The following is a 21,264-nucleotide window of genomic DNA, read 5'->3' on the forward strand; positions in this document are numbered from 1 at the left end:
TGAGAGAGGAAGAAAGAGAGATAAAGAGAGAAGGAGGGTGAGAGGGGGCGGGTGACAGAGAAGAAAGAGTGGGGAGGAAGGGAGAGTTTTTATAGCCAAAATCTAATGGGGTCTTTGAGTCTGCAAGCTGCCTTCTTGGCTATAATGATTGGATCATAGAGTAATTGCTAAGGGTGCCATCTTCTGCCATTAGGCAGACCGGGCAGGGGCCAGATGTGGGTTTCCCTTGCCCCAGACAGGGGAGTCGAGTGTTCAGCCTTGAGTGGGGTTGAGTGTTCAGATTTGAGGCAAACAAGGAGCCAGACACATAAGAAACCAGACAGATGAGGGTTGAGTGTTCAGCCCACCCTGCAGCTAACATTTGTTCAGCCTGCCCTACAGCTAACATGTGTTATCCCTGAGGTTCCTCCCACTAGACCCCAACTCTTAAAGTTGCCACCACCTTCCAAGAGCACCATGCTGAGTATCAAGCTTTAAACACATGGGATTTTGGAGGACATTCTAGATTCAAACTATAGCAATGCATGTATTGGATGATGATGTAAAATATATTTCTTCTCCTGGGCCTCAATCCAAAAAGTTTAAAAGCTGTAGCCCTAGAAAAATTCTAGAATGATGGTGCTATTGGCCTCCCCAATTAATGTCTCACTGTACTCCAGATTACTCTCTCCAGAGAGACCCCACTGTTTGTGCAAACACCCTGACCAAAAGGATGCTGCTTTCACGGCAATAGTACTACTTGTTGGGCCACTGAAAGTCAAAAACCCAAATTCTAGCTGTCTCAACCACTTTACCAGTCAAGCCATTCAGTTACTTTATACATTAAAAATACAAAAAAAAATTAAAGTGAATTTAAAAATCAGTAAAAATGCAGATGATGGGTTGAGGGTATAGCTCAATGGAAGAGTGTTTACCTAACATGCATAAGGTTCTGGTGTTATGGTTTGGATGTGAGGTGTCCCCCAAAAGCTCACATGTGAGACAATGCAAGAAGGTTCAGAGGAGAAATGACCAGATTGTGGGAGTTCTAACCCAACCAGTGAATTAATCCCTGATGGGGTTAACTGAGTGGCAACTAGAGGCAGGTAGGAGTGGCTGGAGGAGGTGGTTAATTAGGGGCATGGCTACAGGGCATATTTTGTATCTGGAGCCAGAGTCTCTCTCTCTCTCTGCTTCTTGATCACCATGATGTGAGCTGCTTCCCTCTGCCACACCTCCACCATAATGTTCTGCCTCAGCACAAGCTCTGAGGGATGCAGCTGGCCTTCTCTGGACCGAGACCTCTGAAACCATGAGCCCTCAAATAAACTTTTCGTCCCCTATAATTGTGCTGGTCAGATCCTTTAGCAACAGCAGCAAAAAAGCTGACTAAAACAGCTGGGTTCAGTCTTCTACACCATACACACATAAACACACACACACACACACACACACACACACACACACAAATGCAGATGAGATTTGCTTTTCTCTCAAAGCAAAAAATCAGGTAGTATATGAAAGTGCATTGAAAAATACAATAATTACTATAATAACCAATAGTTAAGGATTGCATATATACCTCTGTATAAAAGTGCATGCAATTTTTTTCTTCCTTCCATGCAGTACTGGGGATTATCCCCAAGGCTTTGCACTTGCTAAGCAAAACACTCTACTGCTGAGCTATACCCCAAAACCCTAATATATTTTTAAATGGAAACAATTTTTAAATATTTTTTTTTTAGTTGGACACAATACCTTTATTTATTTATTTTTATGTGATGCTGAGGATCGAACCCAGGACCTTGCACATGCTAGAGACAGGTTTTCACTACATTGTCCAGGCTGGTCTCAAACTTATATCCTCCTGCCTCAGCCTCCTGAGTGGCTGGGATTACAGGCCTGTACCACCATACTTGGATAAACCAGTGTTTGATCCCAGGTCTATTACACTCCAACCTCAAAAGCATTAAATGGCACTTGTAAAATGCTATGTGAAGAAAAGAAGTTTATGGCATTAGAAGGAAAGGAGCATATTTGTTCTCTGAACTTTGAATTATTTGTATGGAGAACTGTACATGTTGCCATTCCCCCCCCAATAATAGTTCTTGAAAATTTGTGGGACTATTTCCTCCTCTGTGCAAATATAACTAAACACAAGACTTTGAGGCTAAATGGGGCAACTCTGAGATGCCAATAGTGGCATCTGGTTCAGGGTCCTGGAGTGACATAGCAGTATCCTTATCTATAAAATGGCCACTATGTTAAGGCCCTTTTGTAGGAAATGATGAATATATTGAAGAATGAACAAAGGAGTACCAGTTAGGTCTAGATCTCTGGCAGACTGGTGGGAAGGGGTAGTAAGCCAGGGAGCAGTGCCCTCAAGTCCCCAGTGGGAGGGGCTACCAGAGAGGAGGGCAGACCTAGGGGTCTCTGTCAATCTGGTTTTCTCTAGGACTCCCTGCTGGGAGGATGGACAATCCTTAGAACATTTGGGTTTGGAGGGAGGGGGGCAGAAGTGCTTGGGGTTTGAGATTAGGCAAGAGAGAGCTCAGGGTTCTGAGTTCAAGAGACTGATTATGGGCATTTCTTCCGAGCCCCATTTCCTGAAAGAATGGTCAATGTGAATTTTTCTTTATACTAAGCCCTGGGCTTGGGGTTAGGGATATGTGCCCTGCTCTTGACTGTTCCATAACTCCTGGATTAGCCAAGAAATGAGATTCAGAGGCCAGGCCTCAAGAATACAGATGGGGCTGGGGATGTGGCTCAAGTGGTAGCGCGTTCGCCTGGCATGCATGGGGCCCGGGTTCAATCCTCAGTACCACATACAAACAAAGATTAAAAAAATTCTCTCTCTTTAAAAAAAAAAAAGAATCCACAGGTGATCTTATCTCACTAGTTCTTGATATACACAATCGTTGCTCTCTCCTATGGCTTGAGTCAGAAATCTCCCATTTTGCATAGACATTTTCACATAGCTTGTTCTCAGCATAAGACCTTGCTCCAGAGGCAGCTCAGCCAGGGCACTTGAACCAGGAAACAAGGCTTGAATTGGAAAACCCTGGTTTGATAAATTAGATGCAAATATTTTATCATTTTATATAGGGGACTTGCACAATCGAAGACTTTGGTATCTGAGGGGGTTCTTGGAACCAGTTCTCATGGATACTGACAACTTACATACCTAGTCACCTGGCCTCTGAGTAGACTCTTTCTATCCTAATTTGGCAAATCAAACTCTAGGGATCTTATTCTCTCCATTCCCCCTGAAGCCCCATCCAGGCATGTCTGAAATAGTGTTGATGGACATATCTTGGACCTGACCATTACAGCCATTTCTCAGGTCTGGAGTAGCTCGACTATATATCCACAGTCCATATTAAATAGGAATTTATATATTTTTGCAGTGCTGGGGATTAAACCCACACATGCTAATAGCTCTATCACTGAGCTACATCCCATCACTGAATAGGAATTTTTACTCTCAATTCCAGAGAGTCATGGATTGGGGAAACAATGAGAGCAGAAGGTTTTAGGTTCATTGGTGCTCTAATTGGATCTGGGCAGGGTAGCCGTGGCTGGGGTCTGGATTTGAGCAAGATGAGCCTGTTCTCCCACAGGGCTGGCCACAGCAGCAGGGGAAAGAGAACTAAAGTGGAAAGAGAAAGGTGGGATATAACCAGCACTGTGGCATATGCCTGTAGTTCCAGTTGCTCAGGAGGCAGAAGCAAGATCAGGTGTGCCCAGGAGTATGGAGCCAACCTTGGCAATACAGCAAGACTCTGTCTCTTAAAAAATAAGGCTGGGGTAGAGACAGGAAGACAGAATGTCCAGCACAGAATATGAGAATAGCTGGATTGTATCTGGGAGCCATGAAAGGTGGCCTCAGTGGGAGCTGAATCCTCAGATCTGCCTGGGACATCTCTGCTGAGGTAATCTGGAGAGCTTCTCAGCAATAGAGATTGTTTGGCAAAGGACAAAAAGGGAAACAGGTGACAGCCTAAGCCACAAGAAGTAAAGCCTTAAGGAGTAAGTACATCTTCCACCCTGAGGAGCACAATGCTGCCCCAACAGATGTGGAACTGCAGAAACTCCAGGAAGTTTCAGTGGAAGTGTCAGTGGAAGGCCCCTCTGTCCCTTCAACTGACAAAGACATCTATGCACAGGAGGGACTCTTCTTCTCCAGGGACTGGGTGGATAGTTGAAGACAGAACAGAAGCCAAGACTCTAGATCCAACAGCAATTTTTATTCCCTAGGAACAAAGATACATGAGGAAGAAACTCCAAAAGAAAATAGGAGTATCAATGACAGAATGATACCAGGGTGCCTGGCTCAGGAGACAAGGATAGCATATTCCACAGAGGACCTGGTTACGGCCCTGGTTCCTTGGATCCATATTTGCCCATCCCCAAAAGCCCATTTCAGTGTTTTAGGGTGGGGTCAGTGATGTGGAAAACCTGCCTACTGTACACAAAGCAGATGAACACACCTGCCTATTCAGAGAGGCTCAGGGACATCAAAACTTCTCAAGAACAAATTAGGCACACAAGAATGAGGAGCCTGGGAGTCACAGACAACCTGAAAGGGATCACAGGGCCCACCGTGGCTGACAGAATCGGTGTCAACATGGAATAATAAGGGAACAGTTGTCCTTTAAGGAGCTTGGAGCTATGCGGAGCTGGTGGAGCTGGTCAATCTTGTCAAATCAGGCCCCAGGACAATTTTCCCCAGAAGTATGGTCTCTAACTTCTCCAAAGGACACTGGCTATGTTGAATCAGAAACCATATCCCTTTCCCAGAGGATTTGCTCCTATACTCATTATTGCACTATCCTTCCCTCTGCAGCCTGGTCCTCTAGAGAACAGACTGGCAAAGGATGAGGAGAAACTCTGGCCTCCCCTCACCCGCCTGGAATGGGACAATTTCCATGGCAGGTGAGAAACTTTAAGAACAAGATCCTTTGGTGTAGACAAAGTCGCCCAGTCCCATCCCTGCACTATAGTGTACTCCGACTGCTGGCTGGCAGTGGGGATCTGTCCCCATCACAGGGAGGTCTCTTGGAGAACAAAAGTGGGGCTGCTGCCCTGGTGGGCTGAGCCATCCTGAGCCATCTCCTCCTTATCTCTGCTGTCCCACAGCACCCCATTCATTTTCTTCTCCGGAAACAGGTCACAGTCCGTGGGGACATCCTGGGAACATGCAGAGCAAAGGCAGTGGAGCTGGTAAGAGTGGGCAAGGGTGGTGAAGGGACACATGTAGGAAAGCGAGAGACCCTGCTTGGGTCCCCGCTAGAAGGGAGCCCAGCCAGGCCAGTGGGGGAGCAGGGGAGGAGAGGGAGAAGCACAGTGCAGAGCAGGAGTGGGATAGGGCAGCAGAAAGGCCAGGCTAAGCTGAGCTGATCCCTTTGCTCCCGGAGCCAGCCCAGCCTTGTGGAAGGGCAGCTGCTGGGACAGTCCCTGTTTAGGCACATGATTAGAAAAAGGAGTGCTGGAGAGAGGGGATAGAAAAGGGGATAGGAGGGGACCTGGGAGGCAAGTGGCATCTGCAGACAAGAGAAGGAAGTAGGTCATGTGACAATGGGTCCCACCTGGCTGTGGCTTCTGCAGCAAAGCCGCTTCTGACAGGACAAGGGCAGGAGGGAGAGAAGTCTTGGCAGCACAGGGTAAATGGTCCCAGGGTTCACGGGCCGGCCCCGCATTCCCCCTGAAGGCAAAGGAATTTCTGATGACCTCTGGGGAACCCTCCAGGGCAGCAAGTCCTTGGCTGTCCCTTCAGCATAAGTCTCAGCCCCCTCCCACCTCTGGGACCTCTGCTGAGAAGCCTGGCTGTTACCTACAGCCAAGGGCTCTGAGGGGCAGAGTCCTCAGGAGCCCCCCTTGACCCTCCTCATTTTTCTGCACAGCAATACCAGATCCTTACCAGTGAGCAGACTGACAGTCAGGCCCACCACAATAACTGTGGTAGAGTTGTGAGCACTGTACCATAAATAAGACAGAGAATAGAATCGCTGCAGCCCTGTGGGCCTGGAAAGAACAGAGAGGGGAGGACAATTAGCAACTGGTTGAAAGGGCATTCTTAGACACCTCATTCTATCCACCTGCAACAACACTTCCCAAGCCAACACTTCCCTAAGTCCTCTGGTGGCCAATCCCTTTGCAAGGCCTGTTTAAGATCCTTAAAACTGAGGGCTGGGGATGTGGCTCAAGCGGTAGCGCGCTCGCCTGGCATGCGTGCGGCCCGGGTTCAATCCTCAGCACCACATACAAACAAAGATGTTGTGTCCGCCGAAAACTAAAAAAATAAATATTAAAATTCTCTCTCTCTCTCTCTCTTAAAAAACAAAAACAAAAACAAAAACAGCCCTCAGTAACTTAGTAAGACCCTGTCTCAAAAAATAAAAAGGGGGGATGTAGCTCAGTGACAAAGTGCCCCTGGGTTCAATCCCTAGTACTGAAGGAAAACAAACAACAACAAAAAAAAAAAACAAAAAAAGATCCTTAAAACTGAGTTTCTGCCCTCAAGGAGAAGGACAGCAAGCCCAGCCTCACTTAGAGAGGGTGGTCGAGGTCATCAGGGTGGTCACAGTAGTGGTGGTCAGATTGGTGGGCAGGCTGAAGATGGACCCATTAAGTGAAGGTGCAATGCTAGAGCTCATGCTGGTCACTATGCTCCCAATGCCGATCCAGAAGGCCATGATGAGTCCCGCCAACAGGCCCACAATGGCACCCTGCCCAAAGACACAGCACACTTACTTGTCACAAGGCCAAACCTTCACAGTCCCCATCCCGAAAGCCCTGCCAACCCAGTCCACAGGCCCATCCCATGCACATGACTGTGGACCCAGATACATCACTCACAGGAGGGTTGGCACAAGGAAAGAACATCCCAAGGCAGAAGAGTCCAAGCAGTGGCCCCCCGACCATGCCAAAGATGCTGATTGCTGCCTGGGGAGGACAGAGTTGAGGAAAAATGAGAAAAGAACACACCACCCACAAAGACCCCAGGCTCACTGAGCAAGCACAACTACCCATCACTGCCTCACCGCCCCACTCATCAGCTGTCTATCTCCTCCTCCTGGAACAGAGGGCAGAGATGACTGCGGGCATGTGCTCTGGATTCCCACTTCAGGCTGAGCTCTATGTCTCTCTGAACTGACAATATCCCAGAAGTAACCTGAGAGCTTTTTGCCATTGAGAGTCTAAAGTGGCAAAAAGCTAAAGGTGGTCCATCAAAGGGGATTTCTGACACCTGCTCCTTAAGCCATGCCCTGCTGAAAATTTCCTGTTTCAATCAATCCCTTTTCTTCCTTACAAAGTATTTTCTTCTCTCCATAGTCATTACCTGCAGCACAGATCCCAAATGGGAGGAAATATAGGCCATTCCAAGACAAAGTATCCCATAGCCAAAGGCTGGGGAAAAGCACAAGGGAGAAAATAAGCAGATGTGAGCAAACACAATAAAAAGAGAGAAAAACAATACAAGCTACCCAACCAAGCCACCACTCCTGGAGCCCTGGAAAGAGGGCACATATTCCTCATGCCCCAGCTCCAGGTCCTTCTGCTCATTCTCAGTGCTATGTGACTCAGAAACCTCCCCAGGAAACGCTCTGATATATAAAACCATGGGGTGAAGGCTGTGGGCTTCACCAGGCAACTGGTGTGCCCAGGATAAAATAGGTGCTGACAGTAGTCAGGGTGTATCTCAGAAAGAACAAAACTGACAATATGGGGAAGTGTAATCCCACCAAGGCTTCTGGAAAGCACGATGGCCCGGGCCTCGCAGAACTCAGGGAACCAAGGTTGAATCAGGTCTTCCATCGTAACAGTTGCCAATGAATTAAAAGCAGAGGATATGGTGCTGGAAAAAAGAGAATGAGGAACAGCACTGTGCCCAGGAGCCAAGATAGGCAGAACTAACAAGGGACTCTACAGAGAGAACAGGGCCCAAAAGGTGACAGAGATGACATATGCAACCTAGAACCATCCTCACAGTTGGAACTCGGGATACTTCAGAGGAGGTCTGGAAGGTAAGGACACTGTCCCTTGTTGATTTTTCTTTTTTTGTGCAGCATTGGGGACTGAACCTAGGACCACCCATGTGGTAGGCCAAGTGCTCTACTACTGAGCCCCAGACACTGTCCTTTTAGGATGTAGGTAAAGCTTTTGTTGAAGTCAATCGATTCCTGACATTATAAAAAGAACTCAGAGCATCATCTGCAGAGGCTGTGGTCTTATACAGTTGGACTATATCTTGTCATCCACAATGGATGGCACAGTGAGAAACTCAATGGGATCCCTCCTCCACCTGTCCCCTTGGAGTAGGAGCACCACACCTGGGGCAAGTGGTCAAAGGGGATACCTGAGGGAGCCACTGAAGAGGCAGGCAACAAAGAGCCCAGGCAGGCCTGGCAGACCTTTCAGGATGTCTATCACAAAGTAGAGGACGAACTGCAAGCAGAGCAGAGTACATGGACCTCCTCAGAAGGGTGCCTTCCCCAGGTGGGCTGTGCACGAAAACCCCTCTGCACATGCCCCAGCAAGTCCCCAGAGCCTGGTGCATCAGGATAGGGAGTCAGATACACAGGTATCTGCTACTGTAAGTGACCTCCCCCAAGTCAACAGAAAATGGGCCCTGAAGAGAGAGTGACACATGGCAGCACAATTCCCAGTTCTGCCTCTGACTAGCAGTGTGATGTCAGCACACTGCCTACCTCACCAAGGCGATTTCTCCTCTATAAAATGACACTTCTGGAAGGCTTACATAAGACCAGGCATATGACAACTCCTGGCAGAGCATGTAGTACACAGTGAGGGACAGGTTAAAAGTAACCTTCTCCCCATGCCCCCACCCCGGCAGGATGAGCACTAATTAGGTGATGACTAGGGCTGGCATCTGACTCTCTAGACTATTGGAACCTCAGAGTTAGAGAGGACTTTTCCTCCATCTCCCATCCAGGCCATGGGGCTTTTCTGTAGCTACTCAAACTATCTGCTTGGATGCCAGGTCTGGCCTCTCATGGGCACAGGAGGGAGCTGGAGAGGCCTTCTCACTTGGTCAGGAGCTGCCTGAGACTGCTGGGTACTCATGGGATTCTCCTGGTAATAGGCGAACATGACCAGGCCGATGAGGCAGCTCATGCAGAGGACCAGCTGCTGGCAGGGGAACACCGCATAGCAGGAGCTGCAAAAAGTCAGTGCCAAGGGGTAAGTCTGGGTTAATGGGCACCATCAGGCACACCCTCCTGAGTCTTCAGAAAGGAGGTCTACTTCCTGGCTCCAATGGATGCATGTGCACCCTACCATCCTGCCCCACCCCATGCATCTCCAGGGAACCCCCTCCTCTACTGCTTCCTGATCCCACACTCACAGCACAGCAGCCTTCTCTGTGCGGGAACTGAGGTAGCGCTGCACCTGAGCCTGGTTCACACCATATAAAGAGAGCATCATAAAGACTCCCCCAAAGGCCAAGGTCCAGAAGGTGTGCCGCACAAAGGGGTCAGGATCCAGCCTGCAACAGATGCCACCCAGCCACCATGTCAGAGCCCCAGACACCAACTTGGCTTTCCTGTCCTCCTGGAAAGAGAGGTAAGTGGACAGCAGAGCAAAGCGCCACTGCTATGCTAAGAGAATGACTTAAGACAAGGACCTGGATAGACTCAAGAGATAGCACAGCAAGCTGGAGGGAGAGTTCCCTCTTTCCAACACCAGCCTCGTCCCAGGTAGTCATCCTGGTACCATCCTGATCCTCCACAAACACCAGCAGGGCACCTGTGATCACCATTCCTCTCTGTAGTGCCAGTTTCCTGCCCATGCAGGGTTGCACCTGAGCTTCCCAGCATGCCCTTTGCTTATGATGCCCAGATACTAGGTTTTAGGATGGGCTTGGATCCCAGATACTGCAGACTGCAGTCAGGACAAAGTGTGTACTTACTCAATCCCAGAGATACGGCCATGCTGGGAAGCCACATCCCACACATGCCCCAAGCCTCCTACTTTGTTCGACCCCACAATGATGACTGCCAGCTGCCCTAAGAACATGACCAGTGTCTGGAACACATCTGTCCAGATGACAGCCTTCAGTCCACCCTGCAGAGAAAAGACAGCACACCTGCCAAAGATATCTTCCACATCATCCACAGGGAGGACACAACCAGCGAGGAGGCTACACAACTTTCCAGCAGTAATCACTGGGACTCTACTGGCATCATTCCCATCCTCACTCCTACCTCCCATCCTAAATCTCATCTTCCGTCACCCCAACCTATCCATAGATTTCATCCCATCTCCTCACCTATATTCTTATCTCATTCCTTTTCTTTCTTTTTTTTTTTTTTTTAGTTGTAGTTGAACACAAGACATTTACTTATTTATTTATTTTTATGTGGTGCTAAGGATAGAACCCAGTGCCTCACACTTGGGAGGCAAGCACTCTGCGACTGAGCTACAATCCGAGCCCCTCATCCCTTCTTTATCTCTCAGGCCTTCCTGCACTTACCAATGCAGTATAGATGTTGCAGACAATACCCAGGGTCAGCACAGACAGCCACAGATCAAAGCCAGTCACTGTAAGCAGATATAAGTCACACTCATATCTCTGGAAGAGGGTTTCCCAAGACAGAAGCCGGAAAAGCCCTGGTGAATGCAGCTATGCTAAGTCATAGAGATGAAGCAATTAGTCATTAAAGACAAAATAAACCATTCTCAATGGGGAAAAATGTTTGCAGAGCTCCACCAAAAGGTGTTGATTAACCAATTCAGGCGAGGCATAGTAATGTTTGATCAGCTTTCAAGTAAGGTGAACCAATCCTGCTTCTATCTGATAGAAGCCAACCCAAGGGCCCATGCAATGATTTAACTCCCTGTCCAAAGTTAGGTTCTTATGGCACATTGCCCTTCTTTGACCCTCCCAAAGGTGTTTTCCCAGACTGCCACTGCTGGAAGCCAGGGGCCTGACTCCTCACCTGCATTGAGGGCCAAAGATGGAGCATAGAGCACGACCCCCATGTAGATCACCTGTTGGATATGCGAAAGGATGCGATGGGGAGAGGAGATGCAGGTGGGATGAGAGAAGGATGGACCTCAGCTCCAATTTCCCCAAGATTTCCCCTTTCCTAGTTCACTTCCCTCTCCCTTCTCCTCCCAAAGTCTGGCTTAATATCACCCCAGTGCCTATGGTAGCATTGGACAGAATGGGCAGCAGGGGGCCGCTGATGGCTTCTATGACATTGACCCCTCACAGGAATTTCAATCCTGCCAGTCTGAGAGCAGGGAAAACTCCATCTCCCTCAACATGCCTAAATTCAGCTCTCTACATGCCCCAGGCTCAATTTCTATCACATTTCACCTACCATCTGAAAAATGAAGGTCACAGTTCCACAAACCCGTACTGCTTTATTGAATCGGAGCTCCAAGTACTGGGTAGGAATACACAGAAAGAAAGGTATGGCATTCCTCCCAATTCTGCTCTCCACAACACATCCCCTTCCCTCAAAGACCCAGGAGGGAACATCTAACACATGTCTACTCTAAGCCTTCCTCAGCAAGGCACTCCCCGGACTCCCAGCCCCACCTGGACTCCATCCAGGAAGAACTGAGAAACTCAGGGGAATTCTCTGCCATCTTCCTTGGATGGCGGTGATCTAGGGCCCTAGATCACCTCATGTATGTCCTGTCCTCTATCTCTGGAGGTCCCCATGCCTCCCCCGACCTTCCTTGCTCACCTCATAGGCACTGGTGAGATTCAAACGATAGAAGATGGGGATGAAGATGTGAGCAGGTATCAGCAGCCCTAGGAAGTAGGAGCAACCCAGGAACCAATACTGGGTCCCAAATCTGTAGATCTCAGATGGAACTCCCAGGATGGCAACAGCTGACTGGAAGGTGGCTAGCAGGGACAGTGCCACAGGAAAGCAGCCCATTTTGCGATCTGCCATCAGCAGTTGGCCAACGGTATGGCGGCCCCAGCCACGAAAAGCATGGTAGAGACCAATGGCCAAGGAGAGAAGCAACAGCAGAACAAATACCACATAGTCCACAAAGGAGAAGGTAGATGTGGCCACGCTTGTGTCGGAGGTTGAGAGGAGGGGGGCTGCGGTGCTCGTTACACTCATCCTCGCAGTGTTTATGGTCTGCAGCCAGGTGCTGCTCCTGGGTTCTGGGCTGCCACTCAGCTGGGCAGGGCAGGCAACTTACAAGCTGGCTCCCAGCCACGGTTATCACAGTCCTCCTCTTCCACCCAGTGACATGGTCCAGGGTGAGCTGCAAGGAGTCAACTTCTAGTCAAGCCTATTTTGTTCCATACCTGTTAGACTTGCACCAGACAGTATGGCGATAACTACCTGTGAAGGCCTGGGATGGGCTGCATAGGGGAAATCGGAAAGGGAGGAAGCAGCAGAGTAAGAGAGCCAGGAGACAATAATTTGGCTAGGACCTTTGGGTGTGCAAAGCTGTGAAATTCAATAATATTCTTGGGCCTCCACCTAAGTAGCAAAAAGAAAAATCAACTCTAGCTCCAGTTTCTTTTCAGAATTAATATAAACTTTGCCTTGTAGGCAAAGATCCAGTCACCATAATGTATTAAGCTAGTAGAGCCCAGCCTGGCGCCACAGCCCTGCAGGGAAGAAGAAATGGAGAACAATGACAGCAGGGCTTCCCCTGTTCCCCTTGCCTCAGCCTTACCTCCCATGATTCCCAGAATCACCCTTCTAACAGCACCATTTCTCAGCACTGCTCAACAGTGAGCTTGCCTCCATGGCAGCCCGAACTCCATTCTAATCACTCTGTGCCCTTTCCTTTCTCTCCAACACTACTCAATCAACCTGATACCCAATTTCTCAGACCCTCCACCTGCCCTACCAAGGTCAATAACAGATCTGGAAAGAATGATGGGATTCCAAAGTGAGAGGCAAGGTGCCAGGGTACTGTGCTGGAACCAAGGATTGAAGATTATGATTCCAGAACCACTGTGGACAAAAGCTAACCAGTGGGGGAGAATGTTCGCACACTGCTGCAGGCAGACACCTACCTCGAGAAGTAATCCCTGGTCTGTGGCAGAGCTGGGCAGAGCTGGAGTGTCTGGCTCTATAAAGTGACTAAGAAGAGACCAGAAATGAGGCATGGGGAAAAGCTCAAAAGCTATTTGTTCTGGTCCATCCATGCAGGGAACCAATGACTGTGAACCAAATGGCCCTATCACCCCAACTCAGAAGTTCCAAAATGGGAAACAGTGAGCTCATATTCAATAGCATTCCTAGATGGATTAGGCTTTCAGCCTAAGTCACTCCTGGCACCCTGTGTGCTGGAGTGAGTTAGAAAGGAGGAACTGAGAGAAAATGGGAAAGTTGCTTTTCTAACTCCCACACAAAAAACAGTAATCCTCCAAGAACACACAAAGAAGCAAAGATGGAATTGCAGAATTTCAGCATTTAAAGAAATCTTAAGTGATCACTATTATATCCCCCTCATTTCACATATAAGCAAAGGCCCATATTATTCAAGTGAACTTTTCATAAGCACAGCCAATTGTTGTCAGAGGCCAGATCAGAACCAAGATCTAATAATTCCCCATCCATTCTGCTCTCCATAAATATCATCTTGTCTTCAGAACCAATGCCCTAGGAGTACTTATTGGTATGGAGGAAAAAACATCAGAGTGTCATGTATTTAGATAGCCTAACATGACGACAGTTAACATTTTCTAAACATCTGCTATATAGCCCAGAAGTGTGCTAAGTGCTTTGCTCTCATTAGTAACACTAAATAATGAAGTTATAATGGCTGATGCTTTCAAAATACCATTTCTCAGGTTAAGGAAGGAATTTTTCACAAGATAATTGAAACAAATAATTTGCTTAAGGTTATGCAGTATGATACAAAACAAGGGAGAAAAAAAATAGTGCTGTCTAAAGGAAGAGTATTGTCTGTAACTATGACAGGAGAGTCACCAGAAAAGATCTGTCCTTACTACTCCAAGAAAGGGCAGGAGCTGAGTGTTAACTACAGTCAATCATTGAAGACACATAGTTTAGATTTCAACTAATCTAGAGATAGATTAATATAAACTGTGTCTTCTGGTCCTGCCCACTGGAGGGAAGATCAGGCCATCCTTTAGCTCTCCAGTATTCTTGGGCATATGCTACCTGGTTAGCAAGGAATAGACTGAACCTGAACTTGGAACCTCCTGGGACCAATGAAAAGAAGAAAGAGCTGGCAATTATTGGGTCACATGTTTACAGTCACGAATGCTAGTGTCTAGAACAAAGTTCTGAACAGGTCACTCTGGTTTAATCTAAAGATGCCCAGGCTTTTTTATGTTGCAACATCTTGAGTTTTCTTGTTCCTCTTTGACAATTTTTACTGCTAATGATAGAGATGATGGGAACTACTAGAAAGAGATGTCTGCTATGTGCAACAAAGAACATGTAGAACTAAATGGTTAATGGCACTGATAGGCAGGTGGTTACAGAAAGGACTGGGACACCATACTGCTGAGGTAAACTGATAGGCTTCCCGATAAAATTCTATTTGCCTGAAGTACAGAGAACCCTCCTGGATGGCTAAAGAGAGCCAGGAAAGACAGGGAAAAAAAAAAAAAAAAAACAACCCAGTAACAAAGCCTTCATCGAACACAGTATAATTCTAGGAACAGTGCAGTGGCTTTCTAAAAACCCTACACTGATAAAATCCAATGGACTTGCCAGAGAGTTGGAGTCAAAAGGAGGAACCAAGTTGTTTCACTAAAACTTCAACATACTAAGGTACAAACAGCTCATGGGGGCCCCTTTTAAAAAAGCCTTACTCACTTTGGTTGCACACTGCACTGGAATGCTTTGACTCCTACAAAATGTAAAGGACCCACTGTAGGATCAACTTCTCCAAAAAGATTCTCTCAAAATTTGTCTTGTGTCTAAAATTCCTCAAGGTCTGAAAAGCTTGGGGCTTCTTATCAAAATGCCAAGATCGGATTTTAACATCTTGGAAAATGTGACTGCCATCCAAATGTAAAATGCAAATTCCGAAGATTCTCAGGTATAGGTACTTAGTAATAGATAACTGGGAGAACATGAAGGGAAGGCTCTGCTGGCTACTCGATATGAGTTCTGGTTGGCTTCAATGAGCTTTTATTTGGGGGGAGGGGGGCAGGGAGGGCGCTAATCAAAGCAAAAACTGTTTCTCCAAGAGCAGGCGTCCGCTAGCACCCTTCAGTCAGAACACCGGCTACCCTGGGACACTGCTGCCTTGCCTTACCTCCGTTCTTCAGCCAGGGCTAGGAAGGTCCTTTCTTTCTTTCCGAACTCAGCATCGCTCCCTGTCTTTGGAAAGGCAAAGAGAGAGAGAGACAGAGAAAGAGAGAGAAGGGCACGTCTGTGTTGCCCCAACCTCCTCGTTATGCTCTGGGACACCGCGCGGTCTCAGGACTGAGGTGAAGACGACTTTGCGCCCGGGGTGTTCCCAGGCTCGTGTCCTCCCGCCCGTATTTGCCCTTCGCCCTCCGCTCCTCCGTCACCCTTACCCCCTTTCTTTCCCGGCTTTCCCCTGCCCTCCACACGTGCCGAGCTCACCTCTTAACTGCTCGCACTTCAGATCTCCAGTCCCCACGCTTAGGGACAGTCCGCTCCGCCCCTACCAGTCCCTCCTTGCCCTCCCAGAAACTGTTCTGCCCAGCTTCTTCGCCCCCGCCCACTCCGGCCCGGCCCAGCCCACCTGCCGGGTCTCCACACGTGGATTGCTGGAGGGCTGGGCCCGCAGCGCCCAGGCCGGGTGACAGCGGGGCCCCGCCCCCTGCCCGCCCCAGCCGCTGTGCCGCCATGTTTACTGAGGGCGGATGGAGAGGCCCGAATCGCTGCGGAGGCAACCTTGGCATCTGGACTAGCAGAACGCGGGCCGGAGGGAGTCTGCAGTCGGCTCAGGGGAGCTGAGCGGCTACAGGGGCGTATGCCAAAGTGGGAAGTGAAAAGGCGGATGGGTCTGTCCACCCCGAATGAGCACTCGAGCGCGCCGAAACTAGCACGGACCTCGTAGAGATGTCCGCCCCTCGGCGACTGGACCTGTCCGACTAAGCCACGCCCCGAGGCGATTGCACTAGAAGAGTTAGATCACGCACCTTTAGAGGGCGTGGCGCTCCGGAGGCGGGGCCCCGCGCTGCTCTCGCGAGCTGTCAAGGAGGTCGGAGAGGGCGGAAAATGGCGCCTATCGTTCCTAGTAGTGGTGCAAGCCTGGTTTCCAGGGCTATGGCCCTGCTCCTCGCTCTGGGCGTGGAAAGGGCTCTGGCGCTACCCGAGGTACAGAAGCAAATTGAAGCCGGGCTGAAGTAGGGTTTGTTGACCCTCTGTGTGTCGCGCTTGCCCGCGGTTCTCCCCTCCCTCTGCCGGCTCAAGCTCGGATTTCCTCCTCGAGGCCTCCAGATCCTAGTCCCAGGAATACCCCAGACGGATCCTACTCCCGAGTACTCAGAGTACTCACGTTGCCCAGGCCTCCAGCGCCCTCGCCCTGCCCACATTCAAAGACCTATGAAATTCGACCTCCTCTCTCCTCAGCCTTTGAATAATTTTAAATTCTTCGTGCGGATGAGTCCTATGACTCTTTTGCAAGCTGTCCAGTCACGAATGCCGTGCGTGGTGCGGTGATAGGACTATTCTTTCTGTAATGCTTGACGAGTTCTTTGTGTTCCTGCAGTCCTTTTACGCTCGGGCTAAACTGGGGCTGCCAAGATGCGAAGTCTCTGGACAGACCATAGTAAAAACCTTGTGTAGTAATCCTCAAAGATAAAGATCTTTCCTGTGTGAAGACTGGTACTGAAAATCTGACGCACTCGTTCAGCGCCCAGCTTTAGGAGAAGAAATGGCATCTCCTAGTCCAACCTGATAAAAAGATATGACATGAGCCATCTCCCCCGCATTAGAGGAATTCTGGAGAGGTGTACTGGCAGTGAATTCTTGATCCTTGTTTGTTCTCTTGGCTTTTCTTTCTACAACCCTAATAAGGTTTCTTTCTCTTCTGCAGATATGTATCCAGTGTCCGGGGAGTGTGCAAAATTTGTCAAGCGTGGCCCTTTACTGTAAGCAGACTCCGGAGCTAATGCTGCACGCCCGCTGCTGCCTGAATCAAAAGGGCACCATCTTGGGGTGAGGGAGTAGAAAACATCCTTGGATACCGGAAAAGAGTTTCAGACCTAAATCTACAATCCTTGCCAGATTGGGTTTTGGGATAAATATTGGTGCCTAACCGGAGGCATCTAAACCATGGTTCTAAAACTTCTAAATTTGGTATAGCGTTTTTGGCTAGGTAAACAATCCTGTGCTTCCTGGATGAAACTGCTTAAAAGTCATAGTTTGGGCCTTTTTAAAAATAGGCTTTTATGCTGGGCTCAGTGGTGAATGTCTGTCATCCCAGCGGCTCAGGAGGCTGAGACAGGAGGATCGCGAGTTCATAGCCAGACTCAGCAAAAAGCAAGGCACTAAGCAGCTAAGCGATACCCTGTCTCTAGCTAAAATATAAAAAGGCCGGGGGCGGGTATGCTGCTGATGTGGCTCAATGGTTAAGTCCCTTTGGTACCAAAAAAGGGCTTTTATGGCACCATTTTGAAAAGAGCTTTGTTCTTTTGTTTATTATCAAGACTTGGGTTATTTACTGTGTGTCTGGAAGAGATTCTCCCCTTATTATCCAAGACACTGTACTAATAAGGCTTTTCTTCCTTTTCTGATTAATTCATTTTTTCTTTTGGACAAATTCTTCTTCCTGGCCCATTTTTCAGGTTAACCCCTCAGATTCACTCCTTGGCCTGGCTGCCTTTCTCCCTTTACACTTTTTTTTTGGGGGGGGGGGGGATCTGCCTATTCTTTTTTTTTTTTTTTTTTTTTAGGGGAGGGTATGGGGGATTGAACTCAGGGGCACTCAATCACTAAGCCACATCTCCAGCCCTATTTTTTATTTTATTTAGAGACAGGATGTCACAGAGTTACTTAGGGCCATGCTAAATTGCTGAGGCTGGCTTTGAACTCTTGATCCTCCTGCCTCAGCCTCCCAATGTGTGGGGATTATAGATATGTGCCATCCTGCCCAAGAATCTGTCTATTCCTAATGGCTTCAACTATAACCATCATGCAAATCTCTCCCCAAATTAGGTATCTTTTAGTGACCTTTGACTTCTTCAAGCTCCAGGTACATGTGGGTATCTCTAACCTATTAATCATTTCTTCCTGGGTACATTCTAAACTTCAAATTGGAAAATGTCATGCTTTGCTCTCGTTCTCTTCTTTCCCTAATCTACCTAAATACTTCCTGTGTTAAACTTTCTGAAAGCCAATTTTTTTCATTATCATTATCTTGCTTTCATATTGTATGTGTAACTATTTCTTGCCCACAGGATACAGTTGAAATCATGAACTACCATAACTAGTCCCAACCTGTTTTTCCATCATTTAAATTACTTGCCCACTCAAACCCTCCATAAGGTCTAGCTCCAGCCAGACTTGCCTCCTCCCCAAAGGCATTCCATTTTTGTTTGTTTCTTCATGCCTCTTTCCATAACTAAAATTACATTCCTCCACCAAGTTAGGACATAGCAATACTTAAATTCCAACATCCTTTGTGAATGCTCCCTACTACCACATCCCAGAATAATATCTTTTCCCTTGTAACACTTAGTGTTTATACCATTCAAATTTCTGTATATGGTCTCCTATGATTTCTTTCATATTGTAATTTAATGTATTCATTTTTAGTTTTTTTTAAGTTATGCTCTTATTCCCCTACTACATTGTAATCCACTTGAAGACTAAGATACTGTGTTATATATATTTTATCAACTCCTAATTTTTGCAGTTTGTAGTTACTCAGTAAATTTTCCCCCCAGTACTGGTGATTGAACCCAGGGGAGCTGTGTCACTACGTTACATCCCAATCCTGCTTATTTTAAATTATACCTGTTGGCCTCAAGCTTGTGGTACTCCTGCCTCAGTCTCTCAAGATGCTGGGATTACAGGTGTTCACTACTGCACATGGCACTCAGTAAATGTTTGTAAAATAAAGGACTGGAAAGCAATAGATAGTGAAGAAAAAATAGTATGTCATGGAGTTTAATGTCCAGGAGTTTAGAATCCGTCTGTAATAGAAATTGCACTTGGAAAAAAACTGTATGTGATACATTTTTTTTTTAATTTAAATGTCTTCTGTGCATCTGAGAATCGATATAAGATTCATTAATCTAAACAAGAACAAAATTTCTTCCAATATTTGCACAGTGCATAGAAAAAAGTATTAGAACAGTTTGGTCCAATAGAATATTCTGTGATAATGGAAATGTTCTAATCTGTACTAAACAAAACATAGCCACTAAGGTGGTTATTTCACATGCACTTTGAAATGTGACTAATGCAAATGAAACACTGAATTTTTAGACTAAATTAAAGTAACTACATATAGCTAGTATTGATTGTATCAGATAATGCATGATTGAAATGTCCACTACAACACCTAGTCTGTGGCTCTAAAGGATTGTATTCAATTATCATTAGCTGAAAGGGGGACTGCATAATCAAATACAAACCTTGCCTTGGATTAAAAAAAAAAAGATACATAGTTATACTAATTATTTTATTTCCTCAGATTGGATCTCCAGAACTGTTCTCTGGAGGATCCTGGGCCAAACTTTCCTCAAGCATATACTGCTGTTATCATGTAAGTGGTTAGGTTCCCTCTTGCCCAAAAGGTGAATATGATAAAGTGTTGATAGGAAAATCTTTGGGGATGGACCCTTTAGAAAGTGAATGAATATTAATATTGGATAATCAGGAAAAAGATACTTTCCTGAACAGTGTGTGCTTTGCAGAGACCTTCAGGCAAACCCTCTCAAGGATAACTTGACCAACACCTTCCGTGGCTTTATCCAGCTCCAGACTCTGTGAGTAACAGGATAGGGCAAATGCTATAAATTCAACAACTTTGGGCTGCATTTTCTTTTTCTTCTTTCTTTTATTTTATTCTTTTTGGTGTTGGGGATTGAATCTATGGCTCTTGCATGTTAAGCATTTGCTCTACCTCAGAGTTATGCCCTCAGCCCCTCAGGTTGCATGTTATGATCACCTATGTTGTCTTCAGGGTACTGCCACAAGGTATAAGCTGTCCTGGGGGTAATAATGCCTGGAAACAAGTTATCTCTTATAAAGACAACAAGATCTGCCAAGGGCAAAGGAACCTTTGCAATAGCACTGGAGACCCAGGTATGCTGTCTTATCTCCACCCTTCTGAGCATTTCCTTTCCTCCCTTATATTATCTGTTTTAGATCAGAAATGATACTTAAGTTGTCTTTTGTTTGAAGATCTGAGGCTTTAACTCTTTGGAAAGAAAAGATCTTAAATATTATTATGTTCTGGTTATTTGTATTCTGAAAACTAAGTTAAAAGCACATATTTTGGAATAAACCTGATGCCATTCAGTGATGTTCTCCTTTCTTTCTGACTTCCAGAAATGTGTCCCGAGAATGGATCTTGTGCAGTTGATGGTCCTGGTCTCTTGCAGTGTGTTTGTGCTGATGGCTTCCACGGATACAAGTGTATGCGCCAGGTGAGGATTTGACCTTCTTATTAGTAATAAAAGGAATGCATAGGGCAGGAACCTCTCTGAAAGGAAAGCCACAAGAAGCTGATGCCAGTTACCTAGAGAAGAGGAACTATAGGGGAATTGCCCAGAATAAACTAGGTGTTAGGATGTAGTCCTCTGTGCAATGAATGCTGTGTAATTTTTTTTTTTTTTTTTTTTTTTTGGGTTAATCACAGGGCTCCTTCTCACTATTTATGTTCTTTGGGATTCTGGGATCCACCACACTATCCCTCTCCATTTTGCTTTGGGGAACCCAGCGCCGAAAAGCCAAGACTTCATGAACTACACAGGGCTTCCTACTGACCTAAGATCATCCTGATGTATATAGCCCAGCAAGGAAGATTTGTTAACATGACGGGCATCATTGACCAACGGACCCTCCTAAGTCTGAGGCTGCATTTGGAAGGAAAAAGAAAAATTGCACTATGCCAGTGTTGGACACTGGAGTCAGGAATGAACCAGTACCAGTTTCCATTTGTGCTGTTGATTACAATAAACATTAAAAAAAAAAAAAAAAAGAACTTTCCCCCCTTTTTTTTTTTCTTCTCTTTTTTCTTTTTTACATTTTAGGGAAAGGCGGCTAGTCTTTCGTGTTTCTTGCTTGGGGGGCAGCTTCGTGGAAGCCGGGTTTTTCAGGTCTCGCTGGTTTGGCGCAGCGGAGACGACGCGGGACGACGCGGGCGCAC

At 46.9% G+C, this 21,264-nt stretch overlaps 2 protein-coding genes across 11 annotated transcripts; one reads left to right on the forward strand and one right to left on the reverse strand.

The window, feature by feature from the left end:
- Window positions 1-4,205: 4,205 nt before the first annotated feature.
- On the reverse strand, window positions 4,206-16,421 carry Slc5a6 (solute carrier family 5 member 6). Of its 9 annotated transcripts, none has more exons than XM_076833595.1 (18): window positions 16,082-16,421; window positions 15,226-15,286; window positions 13,004-13,070; window positions 11,700-12,237; window positions 11,328-11,393; window positions 10,941-10,992; window positions 10,475-10,542; window positions 9,911-10,065; window positions 9,347-9,487; window positions 9,031-9,160; window positions 8,339-8,427; window positions 7,725-7,837; window positions 7,322-7,389; window positions 6,838-6,924; window positions 6,529-6,707; window positions 5,900-6,003; window positions 5,568-5,683; window positions 4,206-5,169 (listed from the first exon to the last, which is right to left on the reverse strand). In XM_076833595.1, the coding sequence occupies exons 4-18, from the start codon at window positions 12,087-12,089 to the stop codon at window positions 5,023-5,025; spliced, it is 1,905 nt and encodes a 634-aa protein (XP_076689710.1). In that variant the 5' UTR covers window positions 12,090-12,237; window positions 13,004-13,070; window positions 15,226-15,286; window positions 16,082-16,421; the 3' UTR covers window positions 4,206-5,022. The 9 variants fall into 9 exon arrangements, with proteins under 9 accessions (XP_076689710.1, XP_076689713.1, XP_076689709.1 ...); XM_076833598.1 differs by having other exon boundaries at window positions 15,226-15,290; window positions 16,082-16,099; XM_076833594.1 differs by lacking the exon at window positions 16,082-16,421 and adding an exon at window positions 15,682-16,045.
- Atraid (all-trans retinoic acid induced differentiation factor) lies at window positions 15,807-21,084 on the forward strand. 2 transcript variants are annotated; one of them, XM_076833600.1, is made up of 7 exons: window positions 15,807-16,259; window positions 16,981-17,102; window positions 19,585-19,656; window positions 19,808-19,879; window positions 20,077-20,198; window positions 20,445-20,542; window positions 20,755-21,084. In XM_076833600.1, the coding sequence occupies exons 1-7, from the start codon at window positions 16,161-16,163 to the stop codon at window positions 20,857-20,859; spliced, it is 690 nt and encodes a 229-aa protein (XP_076689715.1). In that variant the 5' UTR covers window positions 15,807-16,160; the 3' UTR covers window positions 20,860-21,084. The 2 variants fall into 2 exon arrangements, with proteins under 2 accessions (XP_076689715.1, XP_076689716.1); XM_076833601.1 differs by lacking the exon at window positions 15,807-16,259 and adding an exon at window positions 16,270-16,894.
- The last annotated feature ends 180 nt before the right edge of the window (window positions 21,085-21,264 follow it).

The sequence above is a fragment of the Callospermophilus lateralis genome, chromosome 14 (genome assembly GCF_048772815.1).
Source record: "Callospermophilus lateralis isolate mCalLat2 chromosome 14, mCalLat2.hap1, whole genome shotgun sequence".
Lineage (NCBI taxonomy): Eukaryota > Metazoa > Chordata > Mammalia > Rodentia > Sciuridae > Callospermophilus > Callospermophilus lateralis.

Coding starts and splice junctions, on each gene's coding strand:
- Slc5a6 (XM_076833595.1), bottom strand. CDS start 12,089: ATGAGTGTAACGAGCACCGCAGCCCCCCTCCTCTCAACCTCCGACACA. Junction 10,066..10,474: donor GCAACATCTATACTGCATTG/GTAAGTGCAGGA, acceptor TTTTCTCTGCAG/GGTGGACTGAAGGCTGTCAT. Junction 9,161..9,346: donor ACAGAGAAGGCTGCTGTGCT/GTGAGTGTGGGA, acceptor GACTTTTTGCAG/CTCCTGCTATGCGGTGTTCC.
- Atraid (XM_076833600.1), top strand. CDS start 16,161: ATGGCGCCTATCGTTCCTAGTAGTGGTGCAAGCCTGGTTTCCAGGGCT. Junction 17,103..19,584: donor CAAAAGGGCACCATCTTGGG/GTGAGGGAGTAG, acceptor TTATTTCCTCAG/ATTGGATCTCCAGAACTGTT. Junction 20,199..20,444: donor CAATAGCACTGGAGACCCAG/GTATGCTGTCTT, acceptor TCTGACTTCCAG/AAATGTGTCCCGAGAATGGA.